The 22249-nt window shown below is 45.6% G+C and overlaps 1 protein-coding gene across 3 annotated transcripts in view; it reads left to right on the top strand.

Annotated features, from left to right (window-relative positions):
- SLC44A5 (solute carrier family 44 member 5) overlaps positions 1-22249 on the top strand; it is a 313926-nt gene that overhangs the window by 261124 nt on the left and 30553 nt on the right. For all 3 annotated transcript variants that reach the window (XM_030205807.1, XM_030205808.1, XM_030205806.1), the window contains exons 13-16: positions 11479-11571; positions 11756-11843; positions 12160-12422; positions 20949-21043. In XM_030205807.1, the coding sequence (XP_030061667.1) occupies positions 11479-11571; positions 11756-11843; positions 12160-12422; positions 20949-21043 (539 nt within the window). The remainder of the gene's footprint in view (positions 1-11478; positions 11572-11755; positions 11844-12159; positions 12423-20948; positions 21044-22249) is intronic.

The raw sequence follows: 22249 nt of genomic DNA, 5'->3' as shown, positions 1-22249 counted from the left end.
AGAGAAAGCAGTGAACCACCCCCCCAGCGGCGTGCACACGGGGCGGACCGCCTCACTGCCCCCCCTCCCTACGCCACTGGCTTTAACATACCATTTGCCCATAGTTTGTGGCTAACAGGCATTTAAATTAGGATCCTGAGCAAATGGCTTTTTTCATCTCCCCCTCTCCCCAAGCTGCTTGGGGCTGCAGATTTCAGCTGTGAGAAAAAAGGCAGAGCTTCCTGTCACTGATTCTCTCACAGCAGGCCTTCTGCGCAGCACCAGCCGAGAAGGACACCCATCACAAAAAAAAAATCTGGGGGAGAACGTCCAAGTGCTCGCCAGAATCGTCCTTTTTTTTTTTTTGGTTTCAGTGAAGGACGTCCATGTTAGGCACTTTAGAAGGATGACCCTGACGAGCACTTGGACGTTTCCCCCCCCCCCCCCTTCCGATTCCCTCACAGCAGCCCCAACGAGAGGTGCAGACCTCCCATTAGGTTTTCCACGGTAAGGGGATCGGAAAACGGTAGTGCATCTCATTAGACTACGAATTATACACATTTTAATACTAATTTGCTCATCTGCATTCCGTTTTCGTTAGCTGCTACCGTGACAGGACAATGCCCTTTTGTGCATGTCCTGGTTTACTACTTGCACGTTAAACTGGCTAGAACCAGTTTAAAACCCACATTACTGGCTCGTTTATTTTAGTGCATCTACCCCTAATTCTGCTTCTACTTTTCCTCTTCTGAAGGAGTGGATGTGTGATGCACTCTTGCTATATCCCCTTTTCTCTGTAGTGCATAGTAACTTTCCATCAGCTGTGTCTTGCTCTCTGATGGGCTAATGATCAAAGGCACAGGTGCTATAGGCCATTAGCACCAGATTAGTGCTCGGATTTGCCTTCACCAGATGATCAGAGCTGGTGAGCATGTGTATTAGCTTGCTGGCTCTTGGAGCTGGCATTAGAGTTTGGGGAGGAGTGGGGAGCCCTGTCCGGCAAGGCCAGTGGACCTCCAGACCCATCCCCCTGTTCAAAGCAGTTTCCATGATGGCCCAGTAGGCACCACCCCCACCCACCCTGGTGGCCTAGTGCCCCCCCCCCCCCGTACCTTTGTGATGCAGTAGGCAGGGCAGGATGCCATCATTTTGAAGGCAGCGCTCACAGGAGGAGGGAGTACTTCTCCCTCTTTCTTCACGAATGTACTTTTGGCATAAAACTATAAAAAAAAATACATTAAAAACATATATATGGTAAATGCTGATGTTGTAAGTAATGAAAAGAATGAATGTAAATAATTCATATGTGGTGAATGCTGAAGTCTTAACTGATAAAGGGAATAAATAAATATTTGGGAAGCAAGGACCAGCCAGAATTCAAACTTACAACATCAGCATTTACCATATATTTGTTTTTAATGTATTTTTTAATGGTTTTATGTCAAATTACTTAGCAGTGATTATTTTTAATTATTTATTGGTATTTGGTCATTATTTATTTGTTCAGTTGGTTCTATTGATATATGTATTTTAGATGTTTTATTGTTTTTTTTTTAATGTTTTTTCTATTTATAGAGTTAGTAATTAGACCCCTGATGTAGGTGTTGATATACGCCAAAACACGGACCGTGTTGGGTCCCTTCATATCGGCATCAATAAAGGATTGTTGGACAACATCTCAAGTGTTGTATTCATCCTTTTTCAGCCTCTACTTTTGTATACTGTGTTTTGTTTTTATTTTTTTTTAATGCCAACTTTCCTGTCAGTGCCAGAGCCAATCACCATTCAGGTAATGACAGGAAAGTTGATATTCAGTGCTGAGCCACAGATTTCTGCTGCGATTTTTAACGTGGCATTAACTTGCATGCTCATTAGATTGAGCATGCTGTAGCAATTTTTTTGTGCTAATTTCGAGTTAGAGTGATTTGTGTCTACTGCGAACCTTTGAGCATCGGCCTCTGAAATAGTTATGCTGAGAGCTCTGCATAGTGGCAGCCTGAAGGTGGCACTGTCCTACTGATGCAGAGTGCACAAAGGAAAGTATTGCAGGTAATTGTTTATGACCCTACAGGATCATGTTGTGTTGTGAATGACAGGAACTGAGCTGCTAGTGATTTAAGAAGAGCCTCATTTTACAGCAGTTGTTCAGCTGAACAGTTATTTATAAAATGCAATTTAGAATAGCAATAATCCACTTAAAATCTGTAGTTAACTTGGTTAGAAGCCAATTTTTTGACTGTTGGCTGTCTTTGGATTCAACATTAAACCTAAAGCCTTTTATTAAGTGCTGGCAACTACTGATTTGTTTCATAATTGTTTCTTAAATCCTGTAATTTTATGCACTTATGGCACATGCTAAGACTGTACACCTGCTCTACATGGAGAAAAAGAGACTATTTGATTGCATTGCTCCTACGATTTCAGAAGGTTGCTTCATTTTAACACATGAATTAAGTGGCTTTCAGCTCAAACTTCTGCTTGAAGATAAGTTGCATGATCTTCCTTCTTCCGCTCCCACCAACCCCCCCAAATCAAGTTTTTCTACAGCCTTCTGATATTTTGCCCTCTCTCAAAGCAGTTATTTCAGCCACGCATGGCTCCTGATCAGAGATCTCCAGTCATGCCAGGGCATGAACAGTGAGATAGTAATACACACCATTGTATGTTATGCATCAAACTGTGGCCACTGTTTGCCTTTCTGTGGCCACTAATAGGTTTGAACTCATCTCCTAAAGTGAAGGAAACCTACTGCGCCATGTCCCTCCTTTTGTTTTTTCTCCTGAGTTTTGGTGATGAAATATGTAGATTCAGTGTGTCAATAGATAAAATACAGGTTCTATTCTTTTCTATTCTTGGCATTTATATCAAAGTGGGTTACAAAGTCAGCTACAACAAAATACTTGCTAAACAAATTCAAAATATTTGCTAAAAAGGTAGGTCTTTAATGCTCTCTGAAATTGCGAATAATTGGGTACGCTTTGAATTTGAACTGGAAGAGAATTCCAGATTTAACTTGATTGATAATTAAAGGAGCTTTTATGAAAGCGTTTGAAATGAACTCCTTTAACAATTGGAAAACCTAGTCTTAGGAGGAGTGGCCTAGTGGTTAGAGTGGTGGACTTTGGTCCTGGGGAACTGAGGAACTGAGTTTGATTCCCACTTCAGGCACAGGCAGCTCCTTGTGACTCTGGGCAAGTCACTTAACCCTCCATTGCCCCAGGTACAAATAAGTACCTGTATGTAAGCCGCATTGAGCCTGCCATGAGTGAGCGCGGGGTACAAATGTAAAAAAAAAAATACAGAAAGCAGAACAGGCCACAGGGAAAGTTAATAGCTGAATATGAGCCAAGAGGACAACAACCATTAATGATTATAAATACTAGACATGCAACCTTAAACGCCAACTGGTAGCCAATGCAGAACTCTTAACAAAGGGGTTATTTGATCAAATTTCCCACTTTTGTATGTTAGTTTTGCTACAGAGTTTTGCAAATGTTTGTAGCCTGTTAGTTTTACATGCACACCCGCATAAAGAGAGCTACAATAATCTATTTGAGATAAAATTATTGCCTGAACCAGTAAAACATTCAGGGGAAGACAAGGGATCTAATCACTCTCAACTGACGCAATTTAAAAAAAATGTTCTTACTCAAATTGTTTACCTGACGCTCCATTGACAATTTGAGAGTTTAATATGGATGCTGAAGCCCTAGAAGAGGTCTCATAACTAATCCGTACTACAGATCTTAGAGTAATAGACTTAGGGATATCACTCAAGGAGTTGCTAAACTACAATAGCTTAGTTTTGGTGTTAAGCTTCAGCAAATTTCAAGATGCCCAATGATGTACTCTTGAATACAATCCAAGATTAATTTATGAGCATTAACACCCTTTGAGCCCAAAGGTACTAAAATAAAGATGTTGTCTACATAAGAAGATAATGTTGAGATGACTCTAAAAAAAATGGCCCAAAGAGCTCTTAAAAATATTAAATAAAACTGATGATAATGGAGAGCCCTAAGGCACTCTGTAATCCGGATTCCAACAGTTAGAAAAGGTGTTGTTCTTTTTAACACACTGGTTTCTGTTTCTGAGAAAACCCCTAAACCAGTAGTTCCCAAACTTTTTCAGTTCATGGCACCCTTTGTGTCCGAGCAGTTTTTTGCAGCACCCCCCCCCCCCCCCCCCCCCGGCCACAGGTTTCCACTTCCATCTTTTTATCTTCACAAGTATATCAGTGCTAGGGTGTCGCTATAACCAGCCCCTCCAAATGACACACTGATTACGATTTATAAGGAATTGCTATTCTACCTATGAAAAGTTATTCCCTTATTATATTTCCTCTTTGTACATCTGTATGATGCACAAGCCAGCATGTTTAAAAATATAAGCCAGATTACATTTTTAAAAAACGCTACCAAAAGTAAAGAATGGCAACTTGGATGCTGCAGCTCATAGGTTTGCTTGCTTTGTTTGGAATGGGAAGGGAAACAGTGGCCTCAACTTTTTGACTTCATCCCATCTCCTGTTTTCATCCAAGCTCCTTGGCAGACGCCTCTGCGCGTCCTGAAGGCTGTCTGCTCTCTGTCCCATTGGCCTTGACAAAAAAAAAATGCAGGGCTGTCAGATCTGCTGGTCCTCTGCCCCCACTGATGTCAACTTCCAGTTCTGGGGGGTAGAGGACTGGCAGAACTGAATGCTTGAAGGCTGCTGCTGCCTTGCGCTTAGTTTTTTTGTTTTGTTTTTTCTGCCGCTGCTGTCTGCAGTAACGGTTCAGGCAGGAGAGAGGTCAGGAGTTTGTGCGACACCCCAGAGTGTTCACTGCTGCACACTGTTTGGGGAAACGCTGTCCTAAACCATTCTAGAATATATCCTGAAAATTTGAGTTTCATTAACCAGTTAATCAGGTTAGCAACCTAATGTGACCTGGTGGAAAAGCACTACTGATTCCATCATTCAATCTGGTGGGTCTGTGACAGGCCATCATTTGACAGACAAGAATGCTGCTCTGGGTGACAGCTGCACTTATTTCATAGATTAGATTAGATCATGTTTCTTTCTTAGGGGCCTTTTTACAAAGGTGCACAGAAAAATGGCTTGCGGCAGTGTGGGCGCGGGTTTTGGGCGCACGCCGATCCATTTTTTAGTGCACCTGTAAAAAAGGGAGGGAGGGGGAATGGACGTGTGGCAAAATCAAAATTGCCACGCTTTCATTTTGGGTCTGAGACCTTACCGCCAGCCATAGACCTAGCGGTAATGACCTACACGCGTTAAATGTCACTTGGCGTGCGTCCGTTACGCTCACCCGAAAATAAAAAAATATTCTTCAGACGCGTAGCAGACATGCGCCAAAATTGAAATTACCTCAAGGGCCGCGTGGTAACCAGGCGGTAACTCCAATTTGGTGCATGTTCAGCGCACTCAGGCGCCTACGTGGCTTAGTAAAAGGGGCCCTTAGTTTTTTCAGTTTCTGACCTTCCTCAGACTGTAAACTAAGAGCATAAGATCTGTTACTACTGCTTTGATACACAGCAATTTTGGAGTACATTATTTTCTCTTTCTGCCCTCAGTTTTTTCTCAACTGTCATTAGCAAAAATAAAATATGTGGAGCTGTACCGATCCTGTTGAATTGCAATAATGTTATACTCGGCTATTATGTTTTTTTTTTTTTTAAAGCATAAATAAGGGTTAATGGGACAGATTGTTTGGAAATACATATTTAAACCTGCAGTCTGTCTGTATTTTATTTCTGGAAGTGCTAATTACTGTGGTATTAATTATGGGCCAATTTTTCAAGTTAACAGATATTCACTATTTTATTTAAGTCACAGAAATTTATAGGCTGCTGATCCAAGAGACAATTCTTTCAGTAGATTACAGCAAATCAACATAACGTATAATAAACCATAAACCATTCAAGATGGTAACAAAATATAATTTAATATCCAATCTTACCGACATAAAAGTAAAAATCTTCGTATACTAAAAACTCACCCGGCTCCCCCATCTCACTGTCCACCCTCAGCCTTCCCAGTCACTGAGCTGTTCAAGAGGGAAAAGCCTCAGTGAACAGTACTGCTTTCAGATTTTTTTTTTCTGAAAGGAAAGGCAGCTTTGTCCCCAGGGCCGGTCTTAGCAAGTGCGGGGCCCTATGCAGACCAATTTGATGGGGCTCCACCCCCTAGCTCCGCCCCTAGCCCCGCCCCCTCCCTAGCTCCAGGGCCGGCCACCCCTCCCTCCAAGCTCCCAGACCGCTCCCTCCGAGCTCCATGGCCCCCAGCTCCAGGGCCTCCCTCCCAGCTCCAAGGCCCCCCTCCCTCCCTCCCTCCCAGTCATTTTTTAACATCCCCCTCCAAAATCCAGTACTATGTATGCTGAGAATACAAAACACTCAGGACCTATAGAGCAATTCTACCATACCTTAAGCAGTCATTTCTACTAAATCACACAAAGAAAAGGAAAACATCTTAAAACACTACAGTGAGCACTAGAGCATCAATTCACCTATTGTAAAATGAAACCAGACAGAATAGTACAGATCGTCGTCGATCCTGCACAGTCAATGCCAAGTGAAAGCCATGCCTTTTTCACAAACACAGATACACCCTAATCCACTATAGAATAAGTAGTAATATTAAAACTTTCTATTTAGACAAAAATTAAACTGAACCCCCAAGATGCCAGACTCTGCATACAATGCAACACCACAGAAACAGAAAATGTCCCCCAGTACTGTGCAAAATATAAAGACAGCAGATGTAAATTTGAAAAAAAACTAACAAGTACCAATCACCACTTTACAAATTAACAAATAGAAATAAAACAAATATAGAAAATAAAATAATACCATTTTATTGGACTAATAGACTTAGCTTTCAGAGGCCAAAACATCCTTCCTCAGGTCAATATAGTATAGTACTGTTACAATATCCTATCCTGACCTGAGGAAGGGGGTTTTGTTCTCCGAAAGTTAGACAAAATGTATTAAAATTAGTCCAATCAAAAGATTACCTTGTTTACATGTTCTATATTATAAACATTTATTAACACATCTACAATACTACTTTATTCTAAAGCAAAAAAATAAAAATATATATTTTATTTACAGTTTGTTGTCTCAGGTTTCTCCTTTCCTCATCTTCTTTTCACTGTCTTCCTTCCATCCAGCATCTGTCTTCGGTCTCTCTCTGCCATCCAGTGTCTGCCCTCTCTGCTGTTCCCTCCATCCAATGTCTGCCCTCTCTCCCTGCGCCTTCCATCCACATCTGCCCTCTATCTCTGCCCCTTCCATGATCCATCCACCATCTGCCCCTGTCTGCCCTCTCTCTCCCCTTTCTATCCCTTCCATCCACTGTCTGCCCTCTCTCTCTCTGCCCCTTCAATCCACCATTTGCCCTCCCTCTGCCATCCATCCAGGGTTTGCCCTCCCTCTCGCTCCCCCATCCAGGATCTGCCCCTCTCTCCGCCCCTTTTTTTCAGCCCCCAGTTCCAGCCCCACTACCCCACCAGTCCCGAGCTTCAGCCCCCCAGCCACTTCTCCCTGTCCCCTTTTCAGCCCCCAGTCCCCAGTTTCAGCCTCCAGTCCCAGTGCTAGCCCCCTTATCCCACCTTCCCTCCTTTTCAGCCCCCAGTTCCAGCCCCCTTCATCCACATGCCTTGTATTAGGGCCCCCTTTTCAGAACCATTCTCCCACCTGACCCACGCATGCCCCATTTTCCCACCAGCCCCAGGCCCCATATGGCCCCTTCTCAGACCCCAGGGACAGTCCCCTTCTCCCATCCAAGAACCCCAGTCCCCTCCCCACCCGTCCCCTTCAACCATCCAAGAACCCCCTCCCCGCCCCCTTCTCCCATCCGTGATCCCCTCCCCAACCCCAGTCCCCTTCAACCATCCAAGAACCCCCCTCCACCCCTTCTCCCATCCATGAATACCCCTCCCACCTCAGTCCCCTTATCCCATTCAAGAACTCCAGTCCCCTCCCCACCTGTCCTCTTCTCCCATCTGAGAATCCCCTCCCCAACCCCAGTCCCCTTCAACCATCCAATAATCCCCTTTCCACCCCCTTCTCCCATCCGTGAATACCCCTCCCACCTCAGTCCCCTTATCCCATTCAAGAACCCCAGTCCCCTCCCCACCTGTCCTCTTCTCCCATCCGTGACCCCCTCCCCAACCCCAGTCCCCTTCAACCATCCAATAACCCCCTCCCCACCCCTTCTCCCATCCGTCAATACCCCTCCCACCTCAGTCCCCTTATCCCATTCAAGAACCCCAGTCCCCTCCCCACCTGTCCTCTTCTCCCATCCGGGACCCCCTCCCCAACCCCAGTCCCCTTCAACCATCCAATAACCCCCTCCCCACCCCTTCTCCCATCCGTCAATACCCCTCCCACCTCAGTCCCCTTATCCATTCAAGAACCCCAGTCCCCCCCCCACCTGTCCTCTTCTCCCATCCGTGACCCCCTCCCCAACCCCAGTCCCCTTCAACCATCCAATAACCCCCTCCCCACCCCCTTCTCCCATCCGTGATCCCCTCCCCAACCCCAGTTCCCTTCAACCATCCAATAACCCCCTCCCCACCCCCTTCTCCCATCCGTGAATACCCCTCTCACCTCAGTCCCCTTATCCCATTCAAGAACCCCAGTCCCCTTCCCACCCGTCCCCTTCTCCCATCCAAGAACCCCCTCCCCACCCCCTTCTCCCATCCGTGATCCCCCTCTCCACCTCCCCCCATTTGAGAACCCCCACCCTTCTCACATCTGAGTCCCTCCCCCCCCACCAGCTGAGCTCCATTCTGCCGCCCACCACCCTCACTGCCTTTAAAAAAACAGTTTGGAAGCGTCAAAGAGACAGTGACAGGCAGCACCTCGGTCTGCCCTGCTACTAAAAATCTGTTCGACGTCCTTCGGGCCTTCCCCACATTGAGTCCCGCCCGCCCTCGCGGTAATTGGAAGTTACCTCAGAGGAGGGCGGGACTCAATGTGGGAAGGCCCAATGACGTCGAACAGATTTTAGTAGCAGGGCGGGAAGACGCGAGGCGCTGCCTGTCACTGTCTTCGGCGCTTCCAAATTGCGTTTTTAAAGGCAGGAGTGACAGGAGAGCAGCGACTCGGCGCACCCCCCCCCCCACCCGCTGACATCGGGGGGGGGGCGGACCGCCCCCACCACGCCGCCGTCGCGCATCGGATTCGTTGGGAGGGAGGACGGAAGGACGGACTGGAGCTCGGGCGGGCGGGGCGATCTGAGGCGGGCGGGGCCCCACTGAGCGCGGGGCCCTATGCGGCCGCCTCGGTCGCCTCGCCTTAAGACCGGCCCTGTTTGTCCCTTACCTCCAGAGGCAAGCTATTCCACATGCCTGAGCCTGCCACTGTAAAGCCCATGCCAATGTAGCTGATAACCTGGCTTGACAGCATGATGGCATAGCCAACAGGTGCCTTTCAGCGGAGTGGAGGATGTAACCTGGCATGTGCCTTTTCCCCAGTGGCATAGGAAGGGGGGGGGGCGGAGGGGCAGAGAGAGCAGGGAACCAGCGGAGCCGACGCAGCTCCCAGCAACGTGCAGTCGGGGCAGATCGGCCCTCCCGCCCGTCCCTCGCCGCTTTCCGATGTAGGTACGCGCTTCGGGGAGGGTGCGCCGTACTGCACCCGGAGGGAGGGTGCGCAGCTGCGACCCGCCCCGGGTGTCAGCTGCCCTCGCTACGGCACTCCTTTTCCCCATTTTCTACAAATATTCTGGTGTCTGTCCATGTGCCACACTGAACATTAAAACCAGTACCTTCAATTTTACATGCTAAGGAGGGACGTTATGAAGCTAGGGTAAAATATGGCATTTTACTGTTGCTTAGTTTAACAAAGGAGTCATAACCTGCAGTAACTCAAGGGTCCTTTTACTAAGCCGCGGTAAAAAGTAACCTGCTTTCCATCTCATCATTATGCAGCTTGGGTTTTTTCTATTTAATATTGTGAGTTACTCCTTAATGTATGTTACTAACTATTCCCCTAATTATTGGTAATCAATTAGATTTGTTAATAATAAGAAGTAATGGCAGCCTTTGATTAAATGTGCAACAGTGTTCTGCACTCTTTGTAACATCCAGGAAGACCCAGAAAGACAGTATTACAGTATTAAGGCCTGAGAATACCAAGGCCTTTATAACTGATCGATACTTAACCCTTTAATAAATAACATACTCTACGTTACAGGCATAGTTTTAAAAATGCAGAAGAGATGAGAACGTTAATTGGAGCCTTCATAGCTAATGCGATATTAAGCACTATTCCCAAGCTATGCATCTCAGCCCAGATTTCCCAGTTACCTCAGTTCAAAGGCAAAGAAAAGGAAAGTGGGGAGATTTAAGAATGTCTTGCTACCAAAATATTTTTTCTTGATATAACATTTGGGAAAGGTCTTCAACCTGACCTGTAGGGCAAGAATGCCTAGCACTGTGGGGTCCTTTTACTAAGCTGAAAACTGGCCTGCGGTAGTGTAGACGCGTGTTTTGGGCGCACGCAGAATTAGTTTTTAGCGCACCTACAAAAAAAATGCCTTTTTAAATTTTTTGCCGAAAATGGACGTGTGGCAAAATGAAAATTGCCGCGCATCCATTTTGGGTCTGAGACGTTACCGCAAGCCATTGACCTAGCGGTAATGGTCTACGCGCGTAGCTGCCATGCGTCAGAAAATAAAACATTTTTCAGACGCGCATAGCGAACGCGCGCCAAAATTGAAATTCGTGCAAGGGTCACGTGGTAACCAGGCAGTAACGCCAATTTGGCACGCATTGAGCGCATGTTGGCGCCTACGCTTCTTAGTAAAAGGGCCCTTGTATTTGCAATAATTGGTTGCCTATCAAACATATAAATGGCAAGAGGCGTACTCACTCGCAAATGCGCAGTAGAGACCCTCTCTGTCACACCCCCGCGTCAATACATGATGACGGGAGCGTGACAGAGAGGGAACCTGCGCACCTGCAAGTGAGGGAACCGTCGTCGCCACCGCTCCCCCCCCCCCCCCCCCAGGGTTGCCGCTACCGCTCCCCCCACCCACCTGGAGTCGCCACCGCCACCCACCCGGCCCGGGTACCTGGCTTCACTATTCAAACCGCCGGAACGCAGCACACAGCTCATCTGAGCTGCCGTTGGCCTTCCTTACCTGCCTGTGTCCCGCCCTCACCGACGTTACATCACACGAGGGTGGAACACACGCAGAGAAGAACGAAGGAAGGCCGACGGCAGCTCAGATGAGCTGTGTGCTGTGTTCCGGCGGTTTGAATACTGAAGCCACGTACCCGGCCCGGGTGGAGGGGTGGCGGAGGGGACTCCGGGGGGGGGGAGGGGCGGCGGCGACCTATCCGGGGGGGGGGCTTTCAAACCCCCCCCCCCTTGCTTTACTAGCCTGTTTTTACGGGCTCAACGGCTAGTAATAGAGAAACCAGTCTTCAGTTGAGATGTCTGGTAACTTTGGGTACATGATTTATTATTGCCTTCTATGTTTTCTTTCCAGGGCTATAGGATACATCATGTCTACTTTGTTCTATCCTATTGTCACCTTCATTCTCATTACAATTTGTATTTCCTACTGGGCTGTGACAGCTGTGTATCCTTTAGAGCTGGCCATTTCTTTCCACGTGTTTTGTCTCGCTTCGCAAATATCAGATGGTAGGAGTAAGAATTTATCATTTATGGGCTTAGAAAATTGTGTGGTTTATTTTTTATATAAATGACCAAGGAGAGAGTTATCTTTTTACTATGATTTTGCTTCCTTAACACGAGTCATTCAGTTTCCTCGCTACCTCAGGGGAACCTGTGTATAAAGTGATGGCTAACCAGACTCTCTGCAAATATGCAAACCTGACTTGCAGCCCCACGGTGAGTCTTGGCATCCTTTCTCACCAGTCAGTAAAAGCAGGCAGTGAATATGTACATGAAATTACAAAGAATGAATATAGCAATTGCTTTAATAGCCAACAAAGCTTTATCAAAAGGTCCTTGTTTAAGATGATCAGATAGTGCCATGTTATAACAGATTGGATTTATTCAATTGCATGATCAAAATGTTACGCCAGTTACAACAGGCTGGAGAGAAGGTAGTACTGAGCAGTGCCTGTTATTTGATAAGCACTGAATAAATGGGCGATAAGTTAGAAAACACATTCTTCATCCTTTTTTTTTTTTTTTTGTACAGACTTTTAATACCACCAATGTGACCAAGGTGTGTCCGGGTGCGCAATGTACTTTTGCCTTTTATGGTGGGGAAAGCCTGTATCACAGATACATCTTCGTCTTTCAAATCTGCAATGCTTTTGTGTTCCTCTGGCTGGTAAACTTTGCCATTGCTCTGGGTCAGTGTACCCTGGCTGGTGCCTTTGCTTCCTATTACTGGGCTTTTAGGAAACCTGCTGATATCCCAGTCTGCCCTGTGTTTTCTTCTTTCGGACGAGCAATAAGGTAAGTTTGATTATATAGTTTGCAAGCTGTTTTTGAGTTATTAATATTAGAATAATTATTTAGTATACATGAAGCCATATTTTCAAAGCACTTTGACTTACAAAGTTCCATAGTATCCTATAGAAGTTTGTAAGTCTAAGAAGCCCTTTTACGAAGCTGCCGACGCACGTCAATTGCTACATGCATCCACTACGCGCGCCGGAAAATATTTTTCTGGCGCACGGGCAGTAATCGGCATTTTACCCGTGTAGACCATTACCGCCCGGTTACCATGTAAGACTTTACCGCTAGGTCAGTGGCTGACGGTAAGATCTTAGACCCAAAATGGACACGCGGCAATTTTCATTTTGACACACGTCCATTTTTGGCAAAAATTTTAAAAAGGCATTTTTTTACAGGTGCACTGAAAAACGATTCTGCGCGCGCCCAAAACACGCATCTACACTACCGCAGGCTATTTTTCATCGCGCCTTTGTGAAAGGGGCCCCTAAGTGTTTTGAAAATGAGCCTCATAGTGTTTCAGCCCTTCCTGTACATGTCCAAACATGGATGGTTATTAGAATTATTTTCAGTTTTCAGCACAAGAGGATTTTTCACAGTGTAAAATGCTCCTTCAGTTTAGATTTTAACATGGCTTTGAATTTTTCTAATGTCACTGGGGGTTATGAAATCTGTTCTTACTGAGGGGGGGGGGAGGGTTCTGTGCTCTGGATGTTGCATAACTATATTAACACCTTTTTGATTTATAAAAACAAGGAATACACAGATCATGCAACAAATTAGAAGGGTAATGGAAATGGTTGGAGATTAATATCATTGAATATTTAAAGAAAACAACTATTTTCTTCCTAAAATGTTTTTGTATCTTTTCTCATTTTTAGCTTATTTTATTTATATTTATTTTCCGTGTTTTTATGTAGTGGTAATCAATTATAAAAGTTAAAAGATCTGTATCCATTCATGAATATTTTAAACTGGAATTGACATGGTCTACCCTTCTGACATCCAGAATGGATGTTCCAGACCAGGCCAGCAATGTGGCTGTTGGGCTGAAAAATCTGCTCAACTTGAGCATATTATTTGCACACACAATTCAAATGGTCAATGAGCCATTCAGCTACTACTACTACTACTACTACTATTTAGCATTTCTATAGCGCTACAAAGCATACGCAGCGCTGCACATTCAGCTCTGATAATTGGATGTTAACAAGCAGTTATTGGTACTAATTGCCACTGATTGGGATTTAGGTGCATAGCTCACTAAGGGGTCCTTTTACTAAGGTGCGTTGAAAAATGGTCTGTAATAGTATAGGTGCGTGTGTTGGACGCGCGCAGATCTATTTTTCCGCACGCCTGTGAAAATGGCCTCTTTTTTGGACTGAAAATGGACGTGCGGGAAAATTAAAAATTGGTGCGTGTCCATTTTGGGTCTGAGACCTTACCGCCACCCTTTGACTTAGCGGTAAGGTCTCACTCTTTAACCGGGCAGTAATTGTCAGTGCACGTACACTGCCAATTACCACTTGGTTCATGCTGCACGTTGGAAAATAAAAAATATCGAACGTGCGTAAAAAATGGAATTAGAGGTTCCGGTGGAGGCATGGAGCAGTGAAGACGCAGAACGGAGCTGCTCCGGGGTGCCTTCAAAAATCAGCGCTCGTAAAACCTTAAACCTGTCACGGAGTGCAAAGACAGAGAGAGAAAGTGTTCGGCATCATCTTAAGCGGGGGGAGAAGGAGACGCGGCGGATGGCATCCAAGCAAGCTCGTAAGGAGTCCAAAGACAAGACCCGCGCCGCGGATCACAAAATGGCGGATAGGGCCGCGCCACCGTCGCCATCACCAAGCTCGCCATGGGCAGCAGAACTCTCAGAAGAGGTGAGGGCGGCAGTTGAGCAAGCGGTGGGGGTCAAGCTGCAATTGATTCTAGAAAAACTGGACGGAATGACTGAGCAGCATACCAAGTTGTTTAATGAGCTACAGGCGGTACAGCAGCGAGTAGGGCAGGCAGAGGATGACATTCGCAAAGTGGAGGAAGAGCAGCCACGATTACAGGCGCGCCTTACGGCGGTGGAGGGGAAGCTGGAAGATTTGGAAAATCGGTCCAGGAGGAACAACCTCCGCCTCGTGGGGCTGCCAGAACTGCTGCCTGAGCGGTCCCTCTGCAATTTTCTTGAAAAATGGCTGCCAGAAGCGCTGGGAAATGAGGAGCTGGAGACCACACTGCGCATAGAACGGGCACATAGGCTTGGCCAGAGGAGAGATGATATGGGAAGACCGAGAGTAGTAATCTGCCGAATCCTTAATTATGCACACAAGTCACTCATCTTGCAAGAGCTGCGTGCAGGTAAACATTTGGAATATAAAGGGAACAAAATTTTATGTTTCCAGGATTACTCCACCACAGTGTCAGCGGCGAGGAAAAGCTTCGCGCCACTATGTTCTAAACTCTTTGGGTTAAAGTACCGATTTAGTCTTTTGTACCCAGCGAAACTTAAACTGCTCGACAATGGGAAAGCGGTGTTTTTTGAAAAGGTAGAGGAGGCGACTACATATGTGGACACGATGCTGGCCAAGGGACATGGCGAATGAGAGCACGAAGTGGGCCTATGGTGAGTGGCAGGCTCCCATGGTGATCAGATGGCTGGTATGGGCAAAGTTCGCTAAGTTTGTTGTTATAAAAGTTATAAAAGTTAAAGTTGCAGTGGAAAAGAAAGCAAGATTTGGGTGCTTCGCTGGTGCAGGGGCAGCTGAACAATCAAAGAGCGGAGAGGTTGCCTGAAGTGCGAGGGAGTCTTGCTTTGGGTACTTTATGGCTGCTGGGGAAGGAGTATAAATACATTTGAAGTCTTCCCAGTTACAAGTGGAAGCAAAGACATGTAGAGTAAAGAAAGCGGCTATGGAGATTCTTCAACTTGAGAGAAGCAGCATACTAATCACGCATTAGTGGTGGGTGTTTAACCACTTACTGGTGACAGCTTTTGTCAGAAGAGGAGAATTTCAACTTTGGAACATAGACAGTGAAGGTTCTAAGAGGCGAGAGACATGGATATAATCCAGCTGGCCCCTGATGAATTTGGTCTCCTACAGTGGACTTCACACACAAAGTAGAGTCTTGGTGATCATACTGTTGCAGAGGACAGAGTGACAGGTAGTGGTCATCAATGATAAGATAGGCACCCTAGCCTTGGTAAAACAGGAAGTCGTGCCTAGAGGCATAAGGGGAATGAGAAAGGGGATAAGAGGGGGGAGGGGGAGGGGGAGGGGTGGGGAGGGTTGGGCGGGAAGGGAGGGGGGAGGGTGGTATGGGAGGCGGGGGGGGAGGGAGGTTCTGTTTGCATGTTGTGTTACAGTAAGAACTTTGAGTATGAAGATGTGGGGAGTCCGAGGGAAAGTGCGGAATGGGGAGCGACAGGCTGAGAGGGTGGGGGCTGGGACACTCTCTTGGTATACAAAGCAGACTAGAAGTCAGTTGGTGGAAAGCCTAAGTACTGCGAGAGGAGTGACATGACTTCAATACAGATAATGACATGGAATGTAGGGGGTATACACTCCCCAGTTAAGAGACAAAAAATCTTAAAGGCGTTGAATGACAATAAGGTGTCTATAGCATTTTTGCAAGAAACACATCTCACGAGGGAAGAGCATATGAAGCTGAAAACTTGGTGGGTGGGTGAACTATATGATGCGCCTGCAGAGGGGAAAAAGGGAGGAGTGGTGATCTTAATTAGGAAAAATCTTAATGTGAAGGTGAAAGGGGTGGTAGCGGATCCTGGTGGGAGGTATGTCCTAGCCTCAGTGATAGTGGAAAGACAACCACTTCAACTCTGTAATATTTATGCTCCCAACAATTATGATAAACAATTTTTTGCACAACTTACTAGGAAAATTCTAGAGATGGGAGATATACCAATGGTGGTGGGAGGGGATATGAACGATGTCATGGATCCAGTGTGGGATAGATCTAAACCAACAGGGAAGGAATTGGCCAGGAAGGAGAGGGGCCTTGTTAGGTTGAGTGACACTTTGGAGTTGGTGGATGTATGGAGAACTTTGCATCCGATAGAAAAGGACTATACACACCTCTCCAGAGCTCATAATACACTGTCCAGAATAGATTATATACTGACTACGCGAGAGTTACTGACCAAAGTGGAGGAAATTCAGATAGGTCCAATAATGGTCTCAGATCATGCTTGGGTAAGACTGCGAGTTCGGATAGAAGAGGAGAAGGGGGCAATGGGGACATGGCGTTTCCCAGCTCATTTATATAGGGATAACCAATATATACTTTATTTGGTAGAGAAATGGAGAGACTATAGTATTAATAACGACCAGCATAGGGAGGATCCAGTTCTTTTTTGGGAGACGGCAAAAACGGTTCTGCGGGGGGAAACCATCTCTTATCTCGCCTTCCGGAGGAGGGCTCGGAACAGAGAGGTGCTTCAATTGGAAAGGCGGGTGATAGCTTTAAGGAAGAGGTATAGCCAGGATCATAATCCGAGAATTAGAAAACAGTTGCTGGAGGCGCAGCAAGCCTTAAATGAACTATTGCAGGAGAGGATGCAGAAAGCGAATATATATTACAAATATCAGCTGTATAGATTCGCTAATAAAAGTGGGAGATTCCTGGCGAGGATGGCCAATAGAAAGCTGGGGGTTAAAAAAATACTTACAATGAGGGCTGATACAGGAGAACGGGTGCATAGTGATACAGGCATAGTGGGAATATTGGGAGATTTTTTCAGCAACTTATATACGCAACAGGAGGACCTAGTACGGCCTAGCGAGGCTTATCTCAGCAGCATGGATCTGCCACAAGTATCTGAAGAGGAGGTAGAAGTGTTGAATGCACCAATAGCTGTCGAGGAGGTAGAGCTAGTGATTAAATGGAGTAAGTTAGGGAAAGCGCCGGGGCCGGATGGCATGAGGAATGAATTCTATAAAATGCTTAATATTGAAATCAGCCCGGTCCTTACAGAGGTGTTTAATGTGGCCATACGACAGGGGCAGCTGCCGGCGCACTTAAATAGAGCACAGATTAGTGTGCTGCCAAAGCCAGGTAAGCCAGCAGATCGACCTGACTCATACAGGCCAATTTCTCTGTTGAATGCAGAGTTAAAATATCTAGCAAAGATATTGGCGAACCGCTTAGCGAGATATTTACCATCACTGATCATGGACTCTCAGGTAGGTTTTACCTGTGGGAGGGTGATAGCCAAGAATATGAGGAGAATTTGGGTGGCACTAGAAAGGGTACGAATGGAACAGGTCCCAGCATTGTTGGTGAGTTTTGACGCGGAGAAAGCGTTCGACCGCGTGGATTGGACCTATTTGTTTGAAGTGTTGACGGCATATGGCATAAGGGGCCCTTTTGCGCAGGCGGTCAAAGTGCTATACACGGACCCGAAAGCGCAGATATTTGTGAATGGCATGAGATCTGAATGGTTTCCAATTAGGAGGGGCACGAGGCAGGGTTGTCCACTCTCACCACTTCTTTTTATCTTGGCGTTAGACCCTTTAATGAGAGAGATCCAAAACAATGGAGACATTCGAGGAGTGAGGGTGCGGGACTATAACTTTAAGACAGCTGCATTTGCTGATGATCTCTTGGTGTTACTTACAGAGCCTAGGCACTCTTTGCCATTTCTCATGGAAAGTTTAGAGGAATATGGGAATTTCTCAGGGTTTCGGCTCAATCTTCAAAAGTCAGAAGCGTTAACTAGCAATGCTGAGCTTAAGCGAGAATGGGCAGACAGTTTCCCCTTGAGATGGGCGCAGGGATCTTTTAGATACCTGGGAATACAGCTTCCAATGGACACGAGGCGGATCTACGAACTAAATATAACTAAGTTGTTGAAAGAGACTAAAGATCAACTAGCTCGATGGTCGATGCTTCCTTTGTCTTTGATGGGACGGATACAACTATTCCGCATGATAGTGTTTCCACGTTGGCTATTTGTTATGCAGGCTCTGCCATTAAGATTGTTGAACCGTGATGTGGTGGCGCTTCGGAGGTTAGTGGGAAAATTCTGTTGGGCAGGTAGGAAATCGAAGATGAAATGGCAATATTTAGTGGGGCACCGGAGTAAGGGGGGGTTAGGACTCCCAGATATGAGGGTGTATAATCAGGCATGTCTTTTGAGGCATCTGCGAGACTGGATTATGGGCACATCTGCTTATACGGACGTGGGGATGGAACGAGCGCACTTCCATCCATGGCATTTGAATTACTTATTACATGTCCCAAAGAAAGGGAAACTGCCTGGAAGACTCAGAGATAGTTTATTGTTGGGGCCTCTTTGGCATGTGTGGAGGGATTTGTTGCAACGATGGGGCCAGGATCCCACCACTAGTATATTACTGCCGTTGGCAGGGAATGATGAGTTCCCGCCTGGGAGAGATAATGCAGTGTTCCGTAGATTGCAGGAACAAGGAGTGGAATTGTTAGAGAGTGTCATGCAGGAGGATGGCACCTTGATCTCTTGGATGGACTTTCAGCAACGATGTTCAGGGGGAATGGCGGCGATGTTGGCTTATCGACAATTGTCACATTACGTGCGTAGTCTGCCCAAAGAAGGTCTGTTCCCTCGATTTGGGAGGCAGCTTAAGGACTTTCTAGAGGGAGATGCACTGGGACAGACCTCAGTATCCTGGTTCTGTAAAGAGATAGAGAAAGGGCGTCCGGAGAGGCGGGTACTAGAGGTGGCGGACAAATGGAGCGTTGAAGCACAGTGCCAAATTCCTGAGAAGCTTATAAGGCAATTGTTGTTGGGAATAACGAGGGTGGTCCACAGTGCAGAAATGCAAGAATGTCAGTATAGAATCCTTTATAGAGCCTACTTTTCCCCTAGAAGAGCTTTTCTTGCAAAAGTAACCACTACTGATGCCTGCCTCAAGTGTAAGCAGGGTGGAGCTACACTAACACACTGCCTATGGCAATGTAGATACATTAAGGGCTTCTGGTGGGGATTGGGTAGATATCTTAGTGGAGTTCTAGATCATCCAATAGTCATCACATTTGACAGAATGTTGTTAGGTATTCCTGGACGGTGGGGGGTGGACACACGAGGGGACCAATTGTTTTTGAGTAAAGCATGCATGGTGGGGAAAAAGTGTATCCTTGGTCATTGGGTGCTGGACATGCCTCCTTCTCACTGGTACTGGAGGAATAGGGTACATCAACTGATGCTCTGGGAAGCGAGAGGGGCGCGACTGACACCAAAAAGGCAAAAGAATTTCTTAGCAATATGGGGGAAATATATAAGTACGATATCGCCAAGAGCACGAAGTCAAATATTAAATAGATTACCATGGGATATTGGAAGGGACCAGAGGGAGTCAGAGGTGGGACATGCAAACAGAATGGGACGGGGGGAGGGAGAGGGAGTAAGGGTGGACTCATAAGGATGGAGGGTATATATTTAGCTAGAATATAGGTAATCTGGTTGGAAGTCTGGGTAGTAAGGGGAGGGAGGGGGGAGGGGCATAGTTGAAGGGAAGATAAGGGAATGGAGGATACAGTAGTTGAAGGGGAACTATGATATAATATAATACCTCTGAGAAGATGTATATAGAGGGTGGGGAGGGGATGGAGGGGAAGGCATGATCAACAAGTTTGATGGCTGTACGTTACTGTTTAGATCGCCTGTTTATGGGTTTGTTGGTTTAAAGCTGATTTCTTGTGCATTTGAAATGTAGAGGGTGTTGTTAACTTGGATGTTCCTCAATATAGTATTGATGAAGGAATTTCTATAGTGGAGAGGGGGGAGGAGGGGGGGAGAATAAATAAATAACTTGATGACTGTATAATGGATTTGGTAGAATGGCGTAATATTGGAGAAATGTACACGGCTATGGAAAGTGTCTATAAATGAAGAATCTATGTTTTATGTTTGTCATCAATAAAAAACATTTTAAATAAAAAATGGAATTAATGCCCGGGCCATGCAGTAGCCGGGCAGTAGTTCCAAAATTGAGTGCATTGGAAACGCATAGGCACCTATGCAGCTTAGTAAAAGGGCCCCTAAGCGTATTCTATAAGTCAGTGTGCATAAATCATACCGTGCGGATCTCAAAAGGGGGTGTGGCCATGGGAGGGGCATGGCAGGTCATGGGCATTCCTAAAATTTACTCTGTGTTATAGAATAACCCATTTCCGCACCTAAATTTAGGTGTGGGCATTTACACCAGGTTTTCATTGGTGTAATTTGCTGCGCCTAGATTTTAGTCACATGGATGATGTTAGGCATATTCTGTAAACCGTGCTTAACTTCAGACATAGCTTATAGAGTGTGCCTATGCGTGTTTTTAGTTGGCGTAGATTTTTTCGGCACCATATATAGAATCTACTCTATATGCGGTGGCTAGAATAGGTTGACCTTGATAACAATTAAGTCTCTTCACATGTAATCCAATTGCAGAAAGTATTGCTTGTCAGAAAAGATTCTCTTTGTCCTCCACTCTCCGTGCTAGTTTAATGAGATGGCATTCAGTTTTGTTCAATAACATTTTGTTTTATCAGATATCACACAGGATCACTGGCCTTTGGGTCTTTAATACTTGCAATTGTTCAGATGATCAGGATTATTTTGGAGTATCTGGATCACCGACTTAAAGGTGAGGGATATGAAAGTTATGCACCCAGCTTTGAGAAAGGAAAGAAATGTTTTAAATGCTGTTAAATGTAACTCTGAGCGGCCTTATTGTTTTCTTCTGAGAGTTCATGTAACCAAGAAAGAGGGCTTTGCCTTTTTTATGCACCTACTTTAGTGTGGGAATCGCTACCGCTGTTATGCTTCAGTTACCTGAAAACCGCCAGATTTTGATGGGTCTGCATGTTATTTGCATATTATTTGCAAAGAGGTGGGAAAATGTGGGATACAAATGCAATAAATAAATAGATATCTATAGCACAACAGCAGCATTGATTCCCAGATTCTGCCTGCCGCTTCCTGCCCCCAAGGTAGGCAGACAGCATGTGTGAATCGCTGCTGTGGACCCATTGAAGTAGGGGCGGCAGTAGACTGAGTGGGTTGTCGTAAAAAAAAAAAAGTTAAAGAACTTCCCTGGCCCACCCATAGCTAAGCAGTACATTACCTTTGTGCTGTTTCAATCTCCAGCAGTGGCAGGCCCCAAGATTAACTGTGGGCTGCATGTGACATGACGCCCTTAAGAAGTATCAACTCCCCCCGCGGCACCCCTGTGAGTTTGCCATGGCACACCATGGTGCCGCGCTGCACAATTTTGGAAACGCTGACTTAGAACCTAAAATCAGAAGCCCTAAGCATATTGTATTAGATAGAAGGAAATCTGCATGTCTTCCATGACCATGGACTACAGTAGGCCAAATTAAACAAATATCTTGTCAGTGCTACTGTTGAAAATCCATATGAAGTTGAACAGATCATTGGCAATATTCAGCTGCTCGAATATCCTTGGAGAACAACAAAACCCCACAATATGCAAAACCAAACAAACACAGTAGGGGTGACCAAAAAACCGTGAGTAGAAAAACCCGTTTCTCATACAAGTTTTTTTATTCTGATAGGTGAACAGAGCTAGTGCATTCAGCTAACTGGACTCAACATGGTCCATGTTTCAACACAGCTGCCTGTATCAAGAGTCCACTGGTTCTAGGAAGGTTGAAATAAAACCAAATAAGTTACCATAGTGCATTAAAATCATATCAAAATCCTATAAAAAAGTAAAATAATAAAAGATAAAAAAGTTAATACAAATGAGATGTATAAATAAAAATCTCAACGTAATGAGAATAAATAAAAGCATTTAAAACCAATAATATAATGTTCAATATATGGACCT

Source organism: Microcaecilia unicolor, chromosome 6, assembly GCF_901765095.1.
Source record: "Microcaecilia unicolor chromosome 6, aMicUni1.1, whole genome shotgun sequence".
In the NCBI taxonomy this organism is placed as follows: domain Eukaryota; kingdom Metazoa; phylum Chordata; class Amphibia; order Gymnophiona; family Siphonopidae; genus Microcaecilia; species Microcaecilia unicolor.
This window is presented reverse-complemented; position numbering and strand designations above follow the sequence as displayed.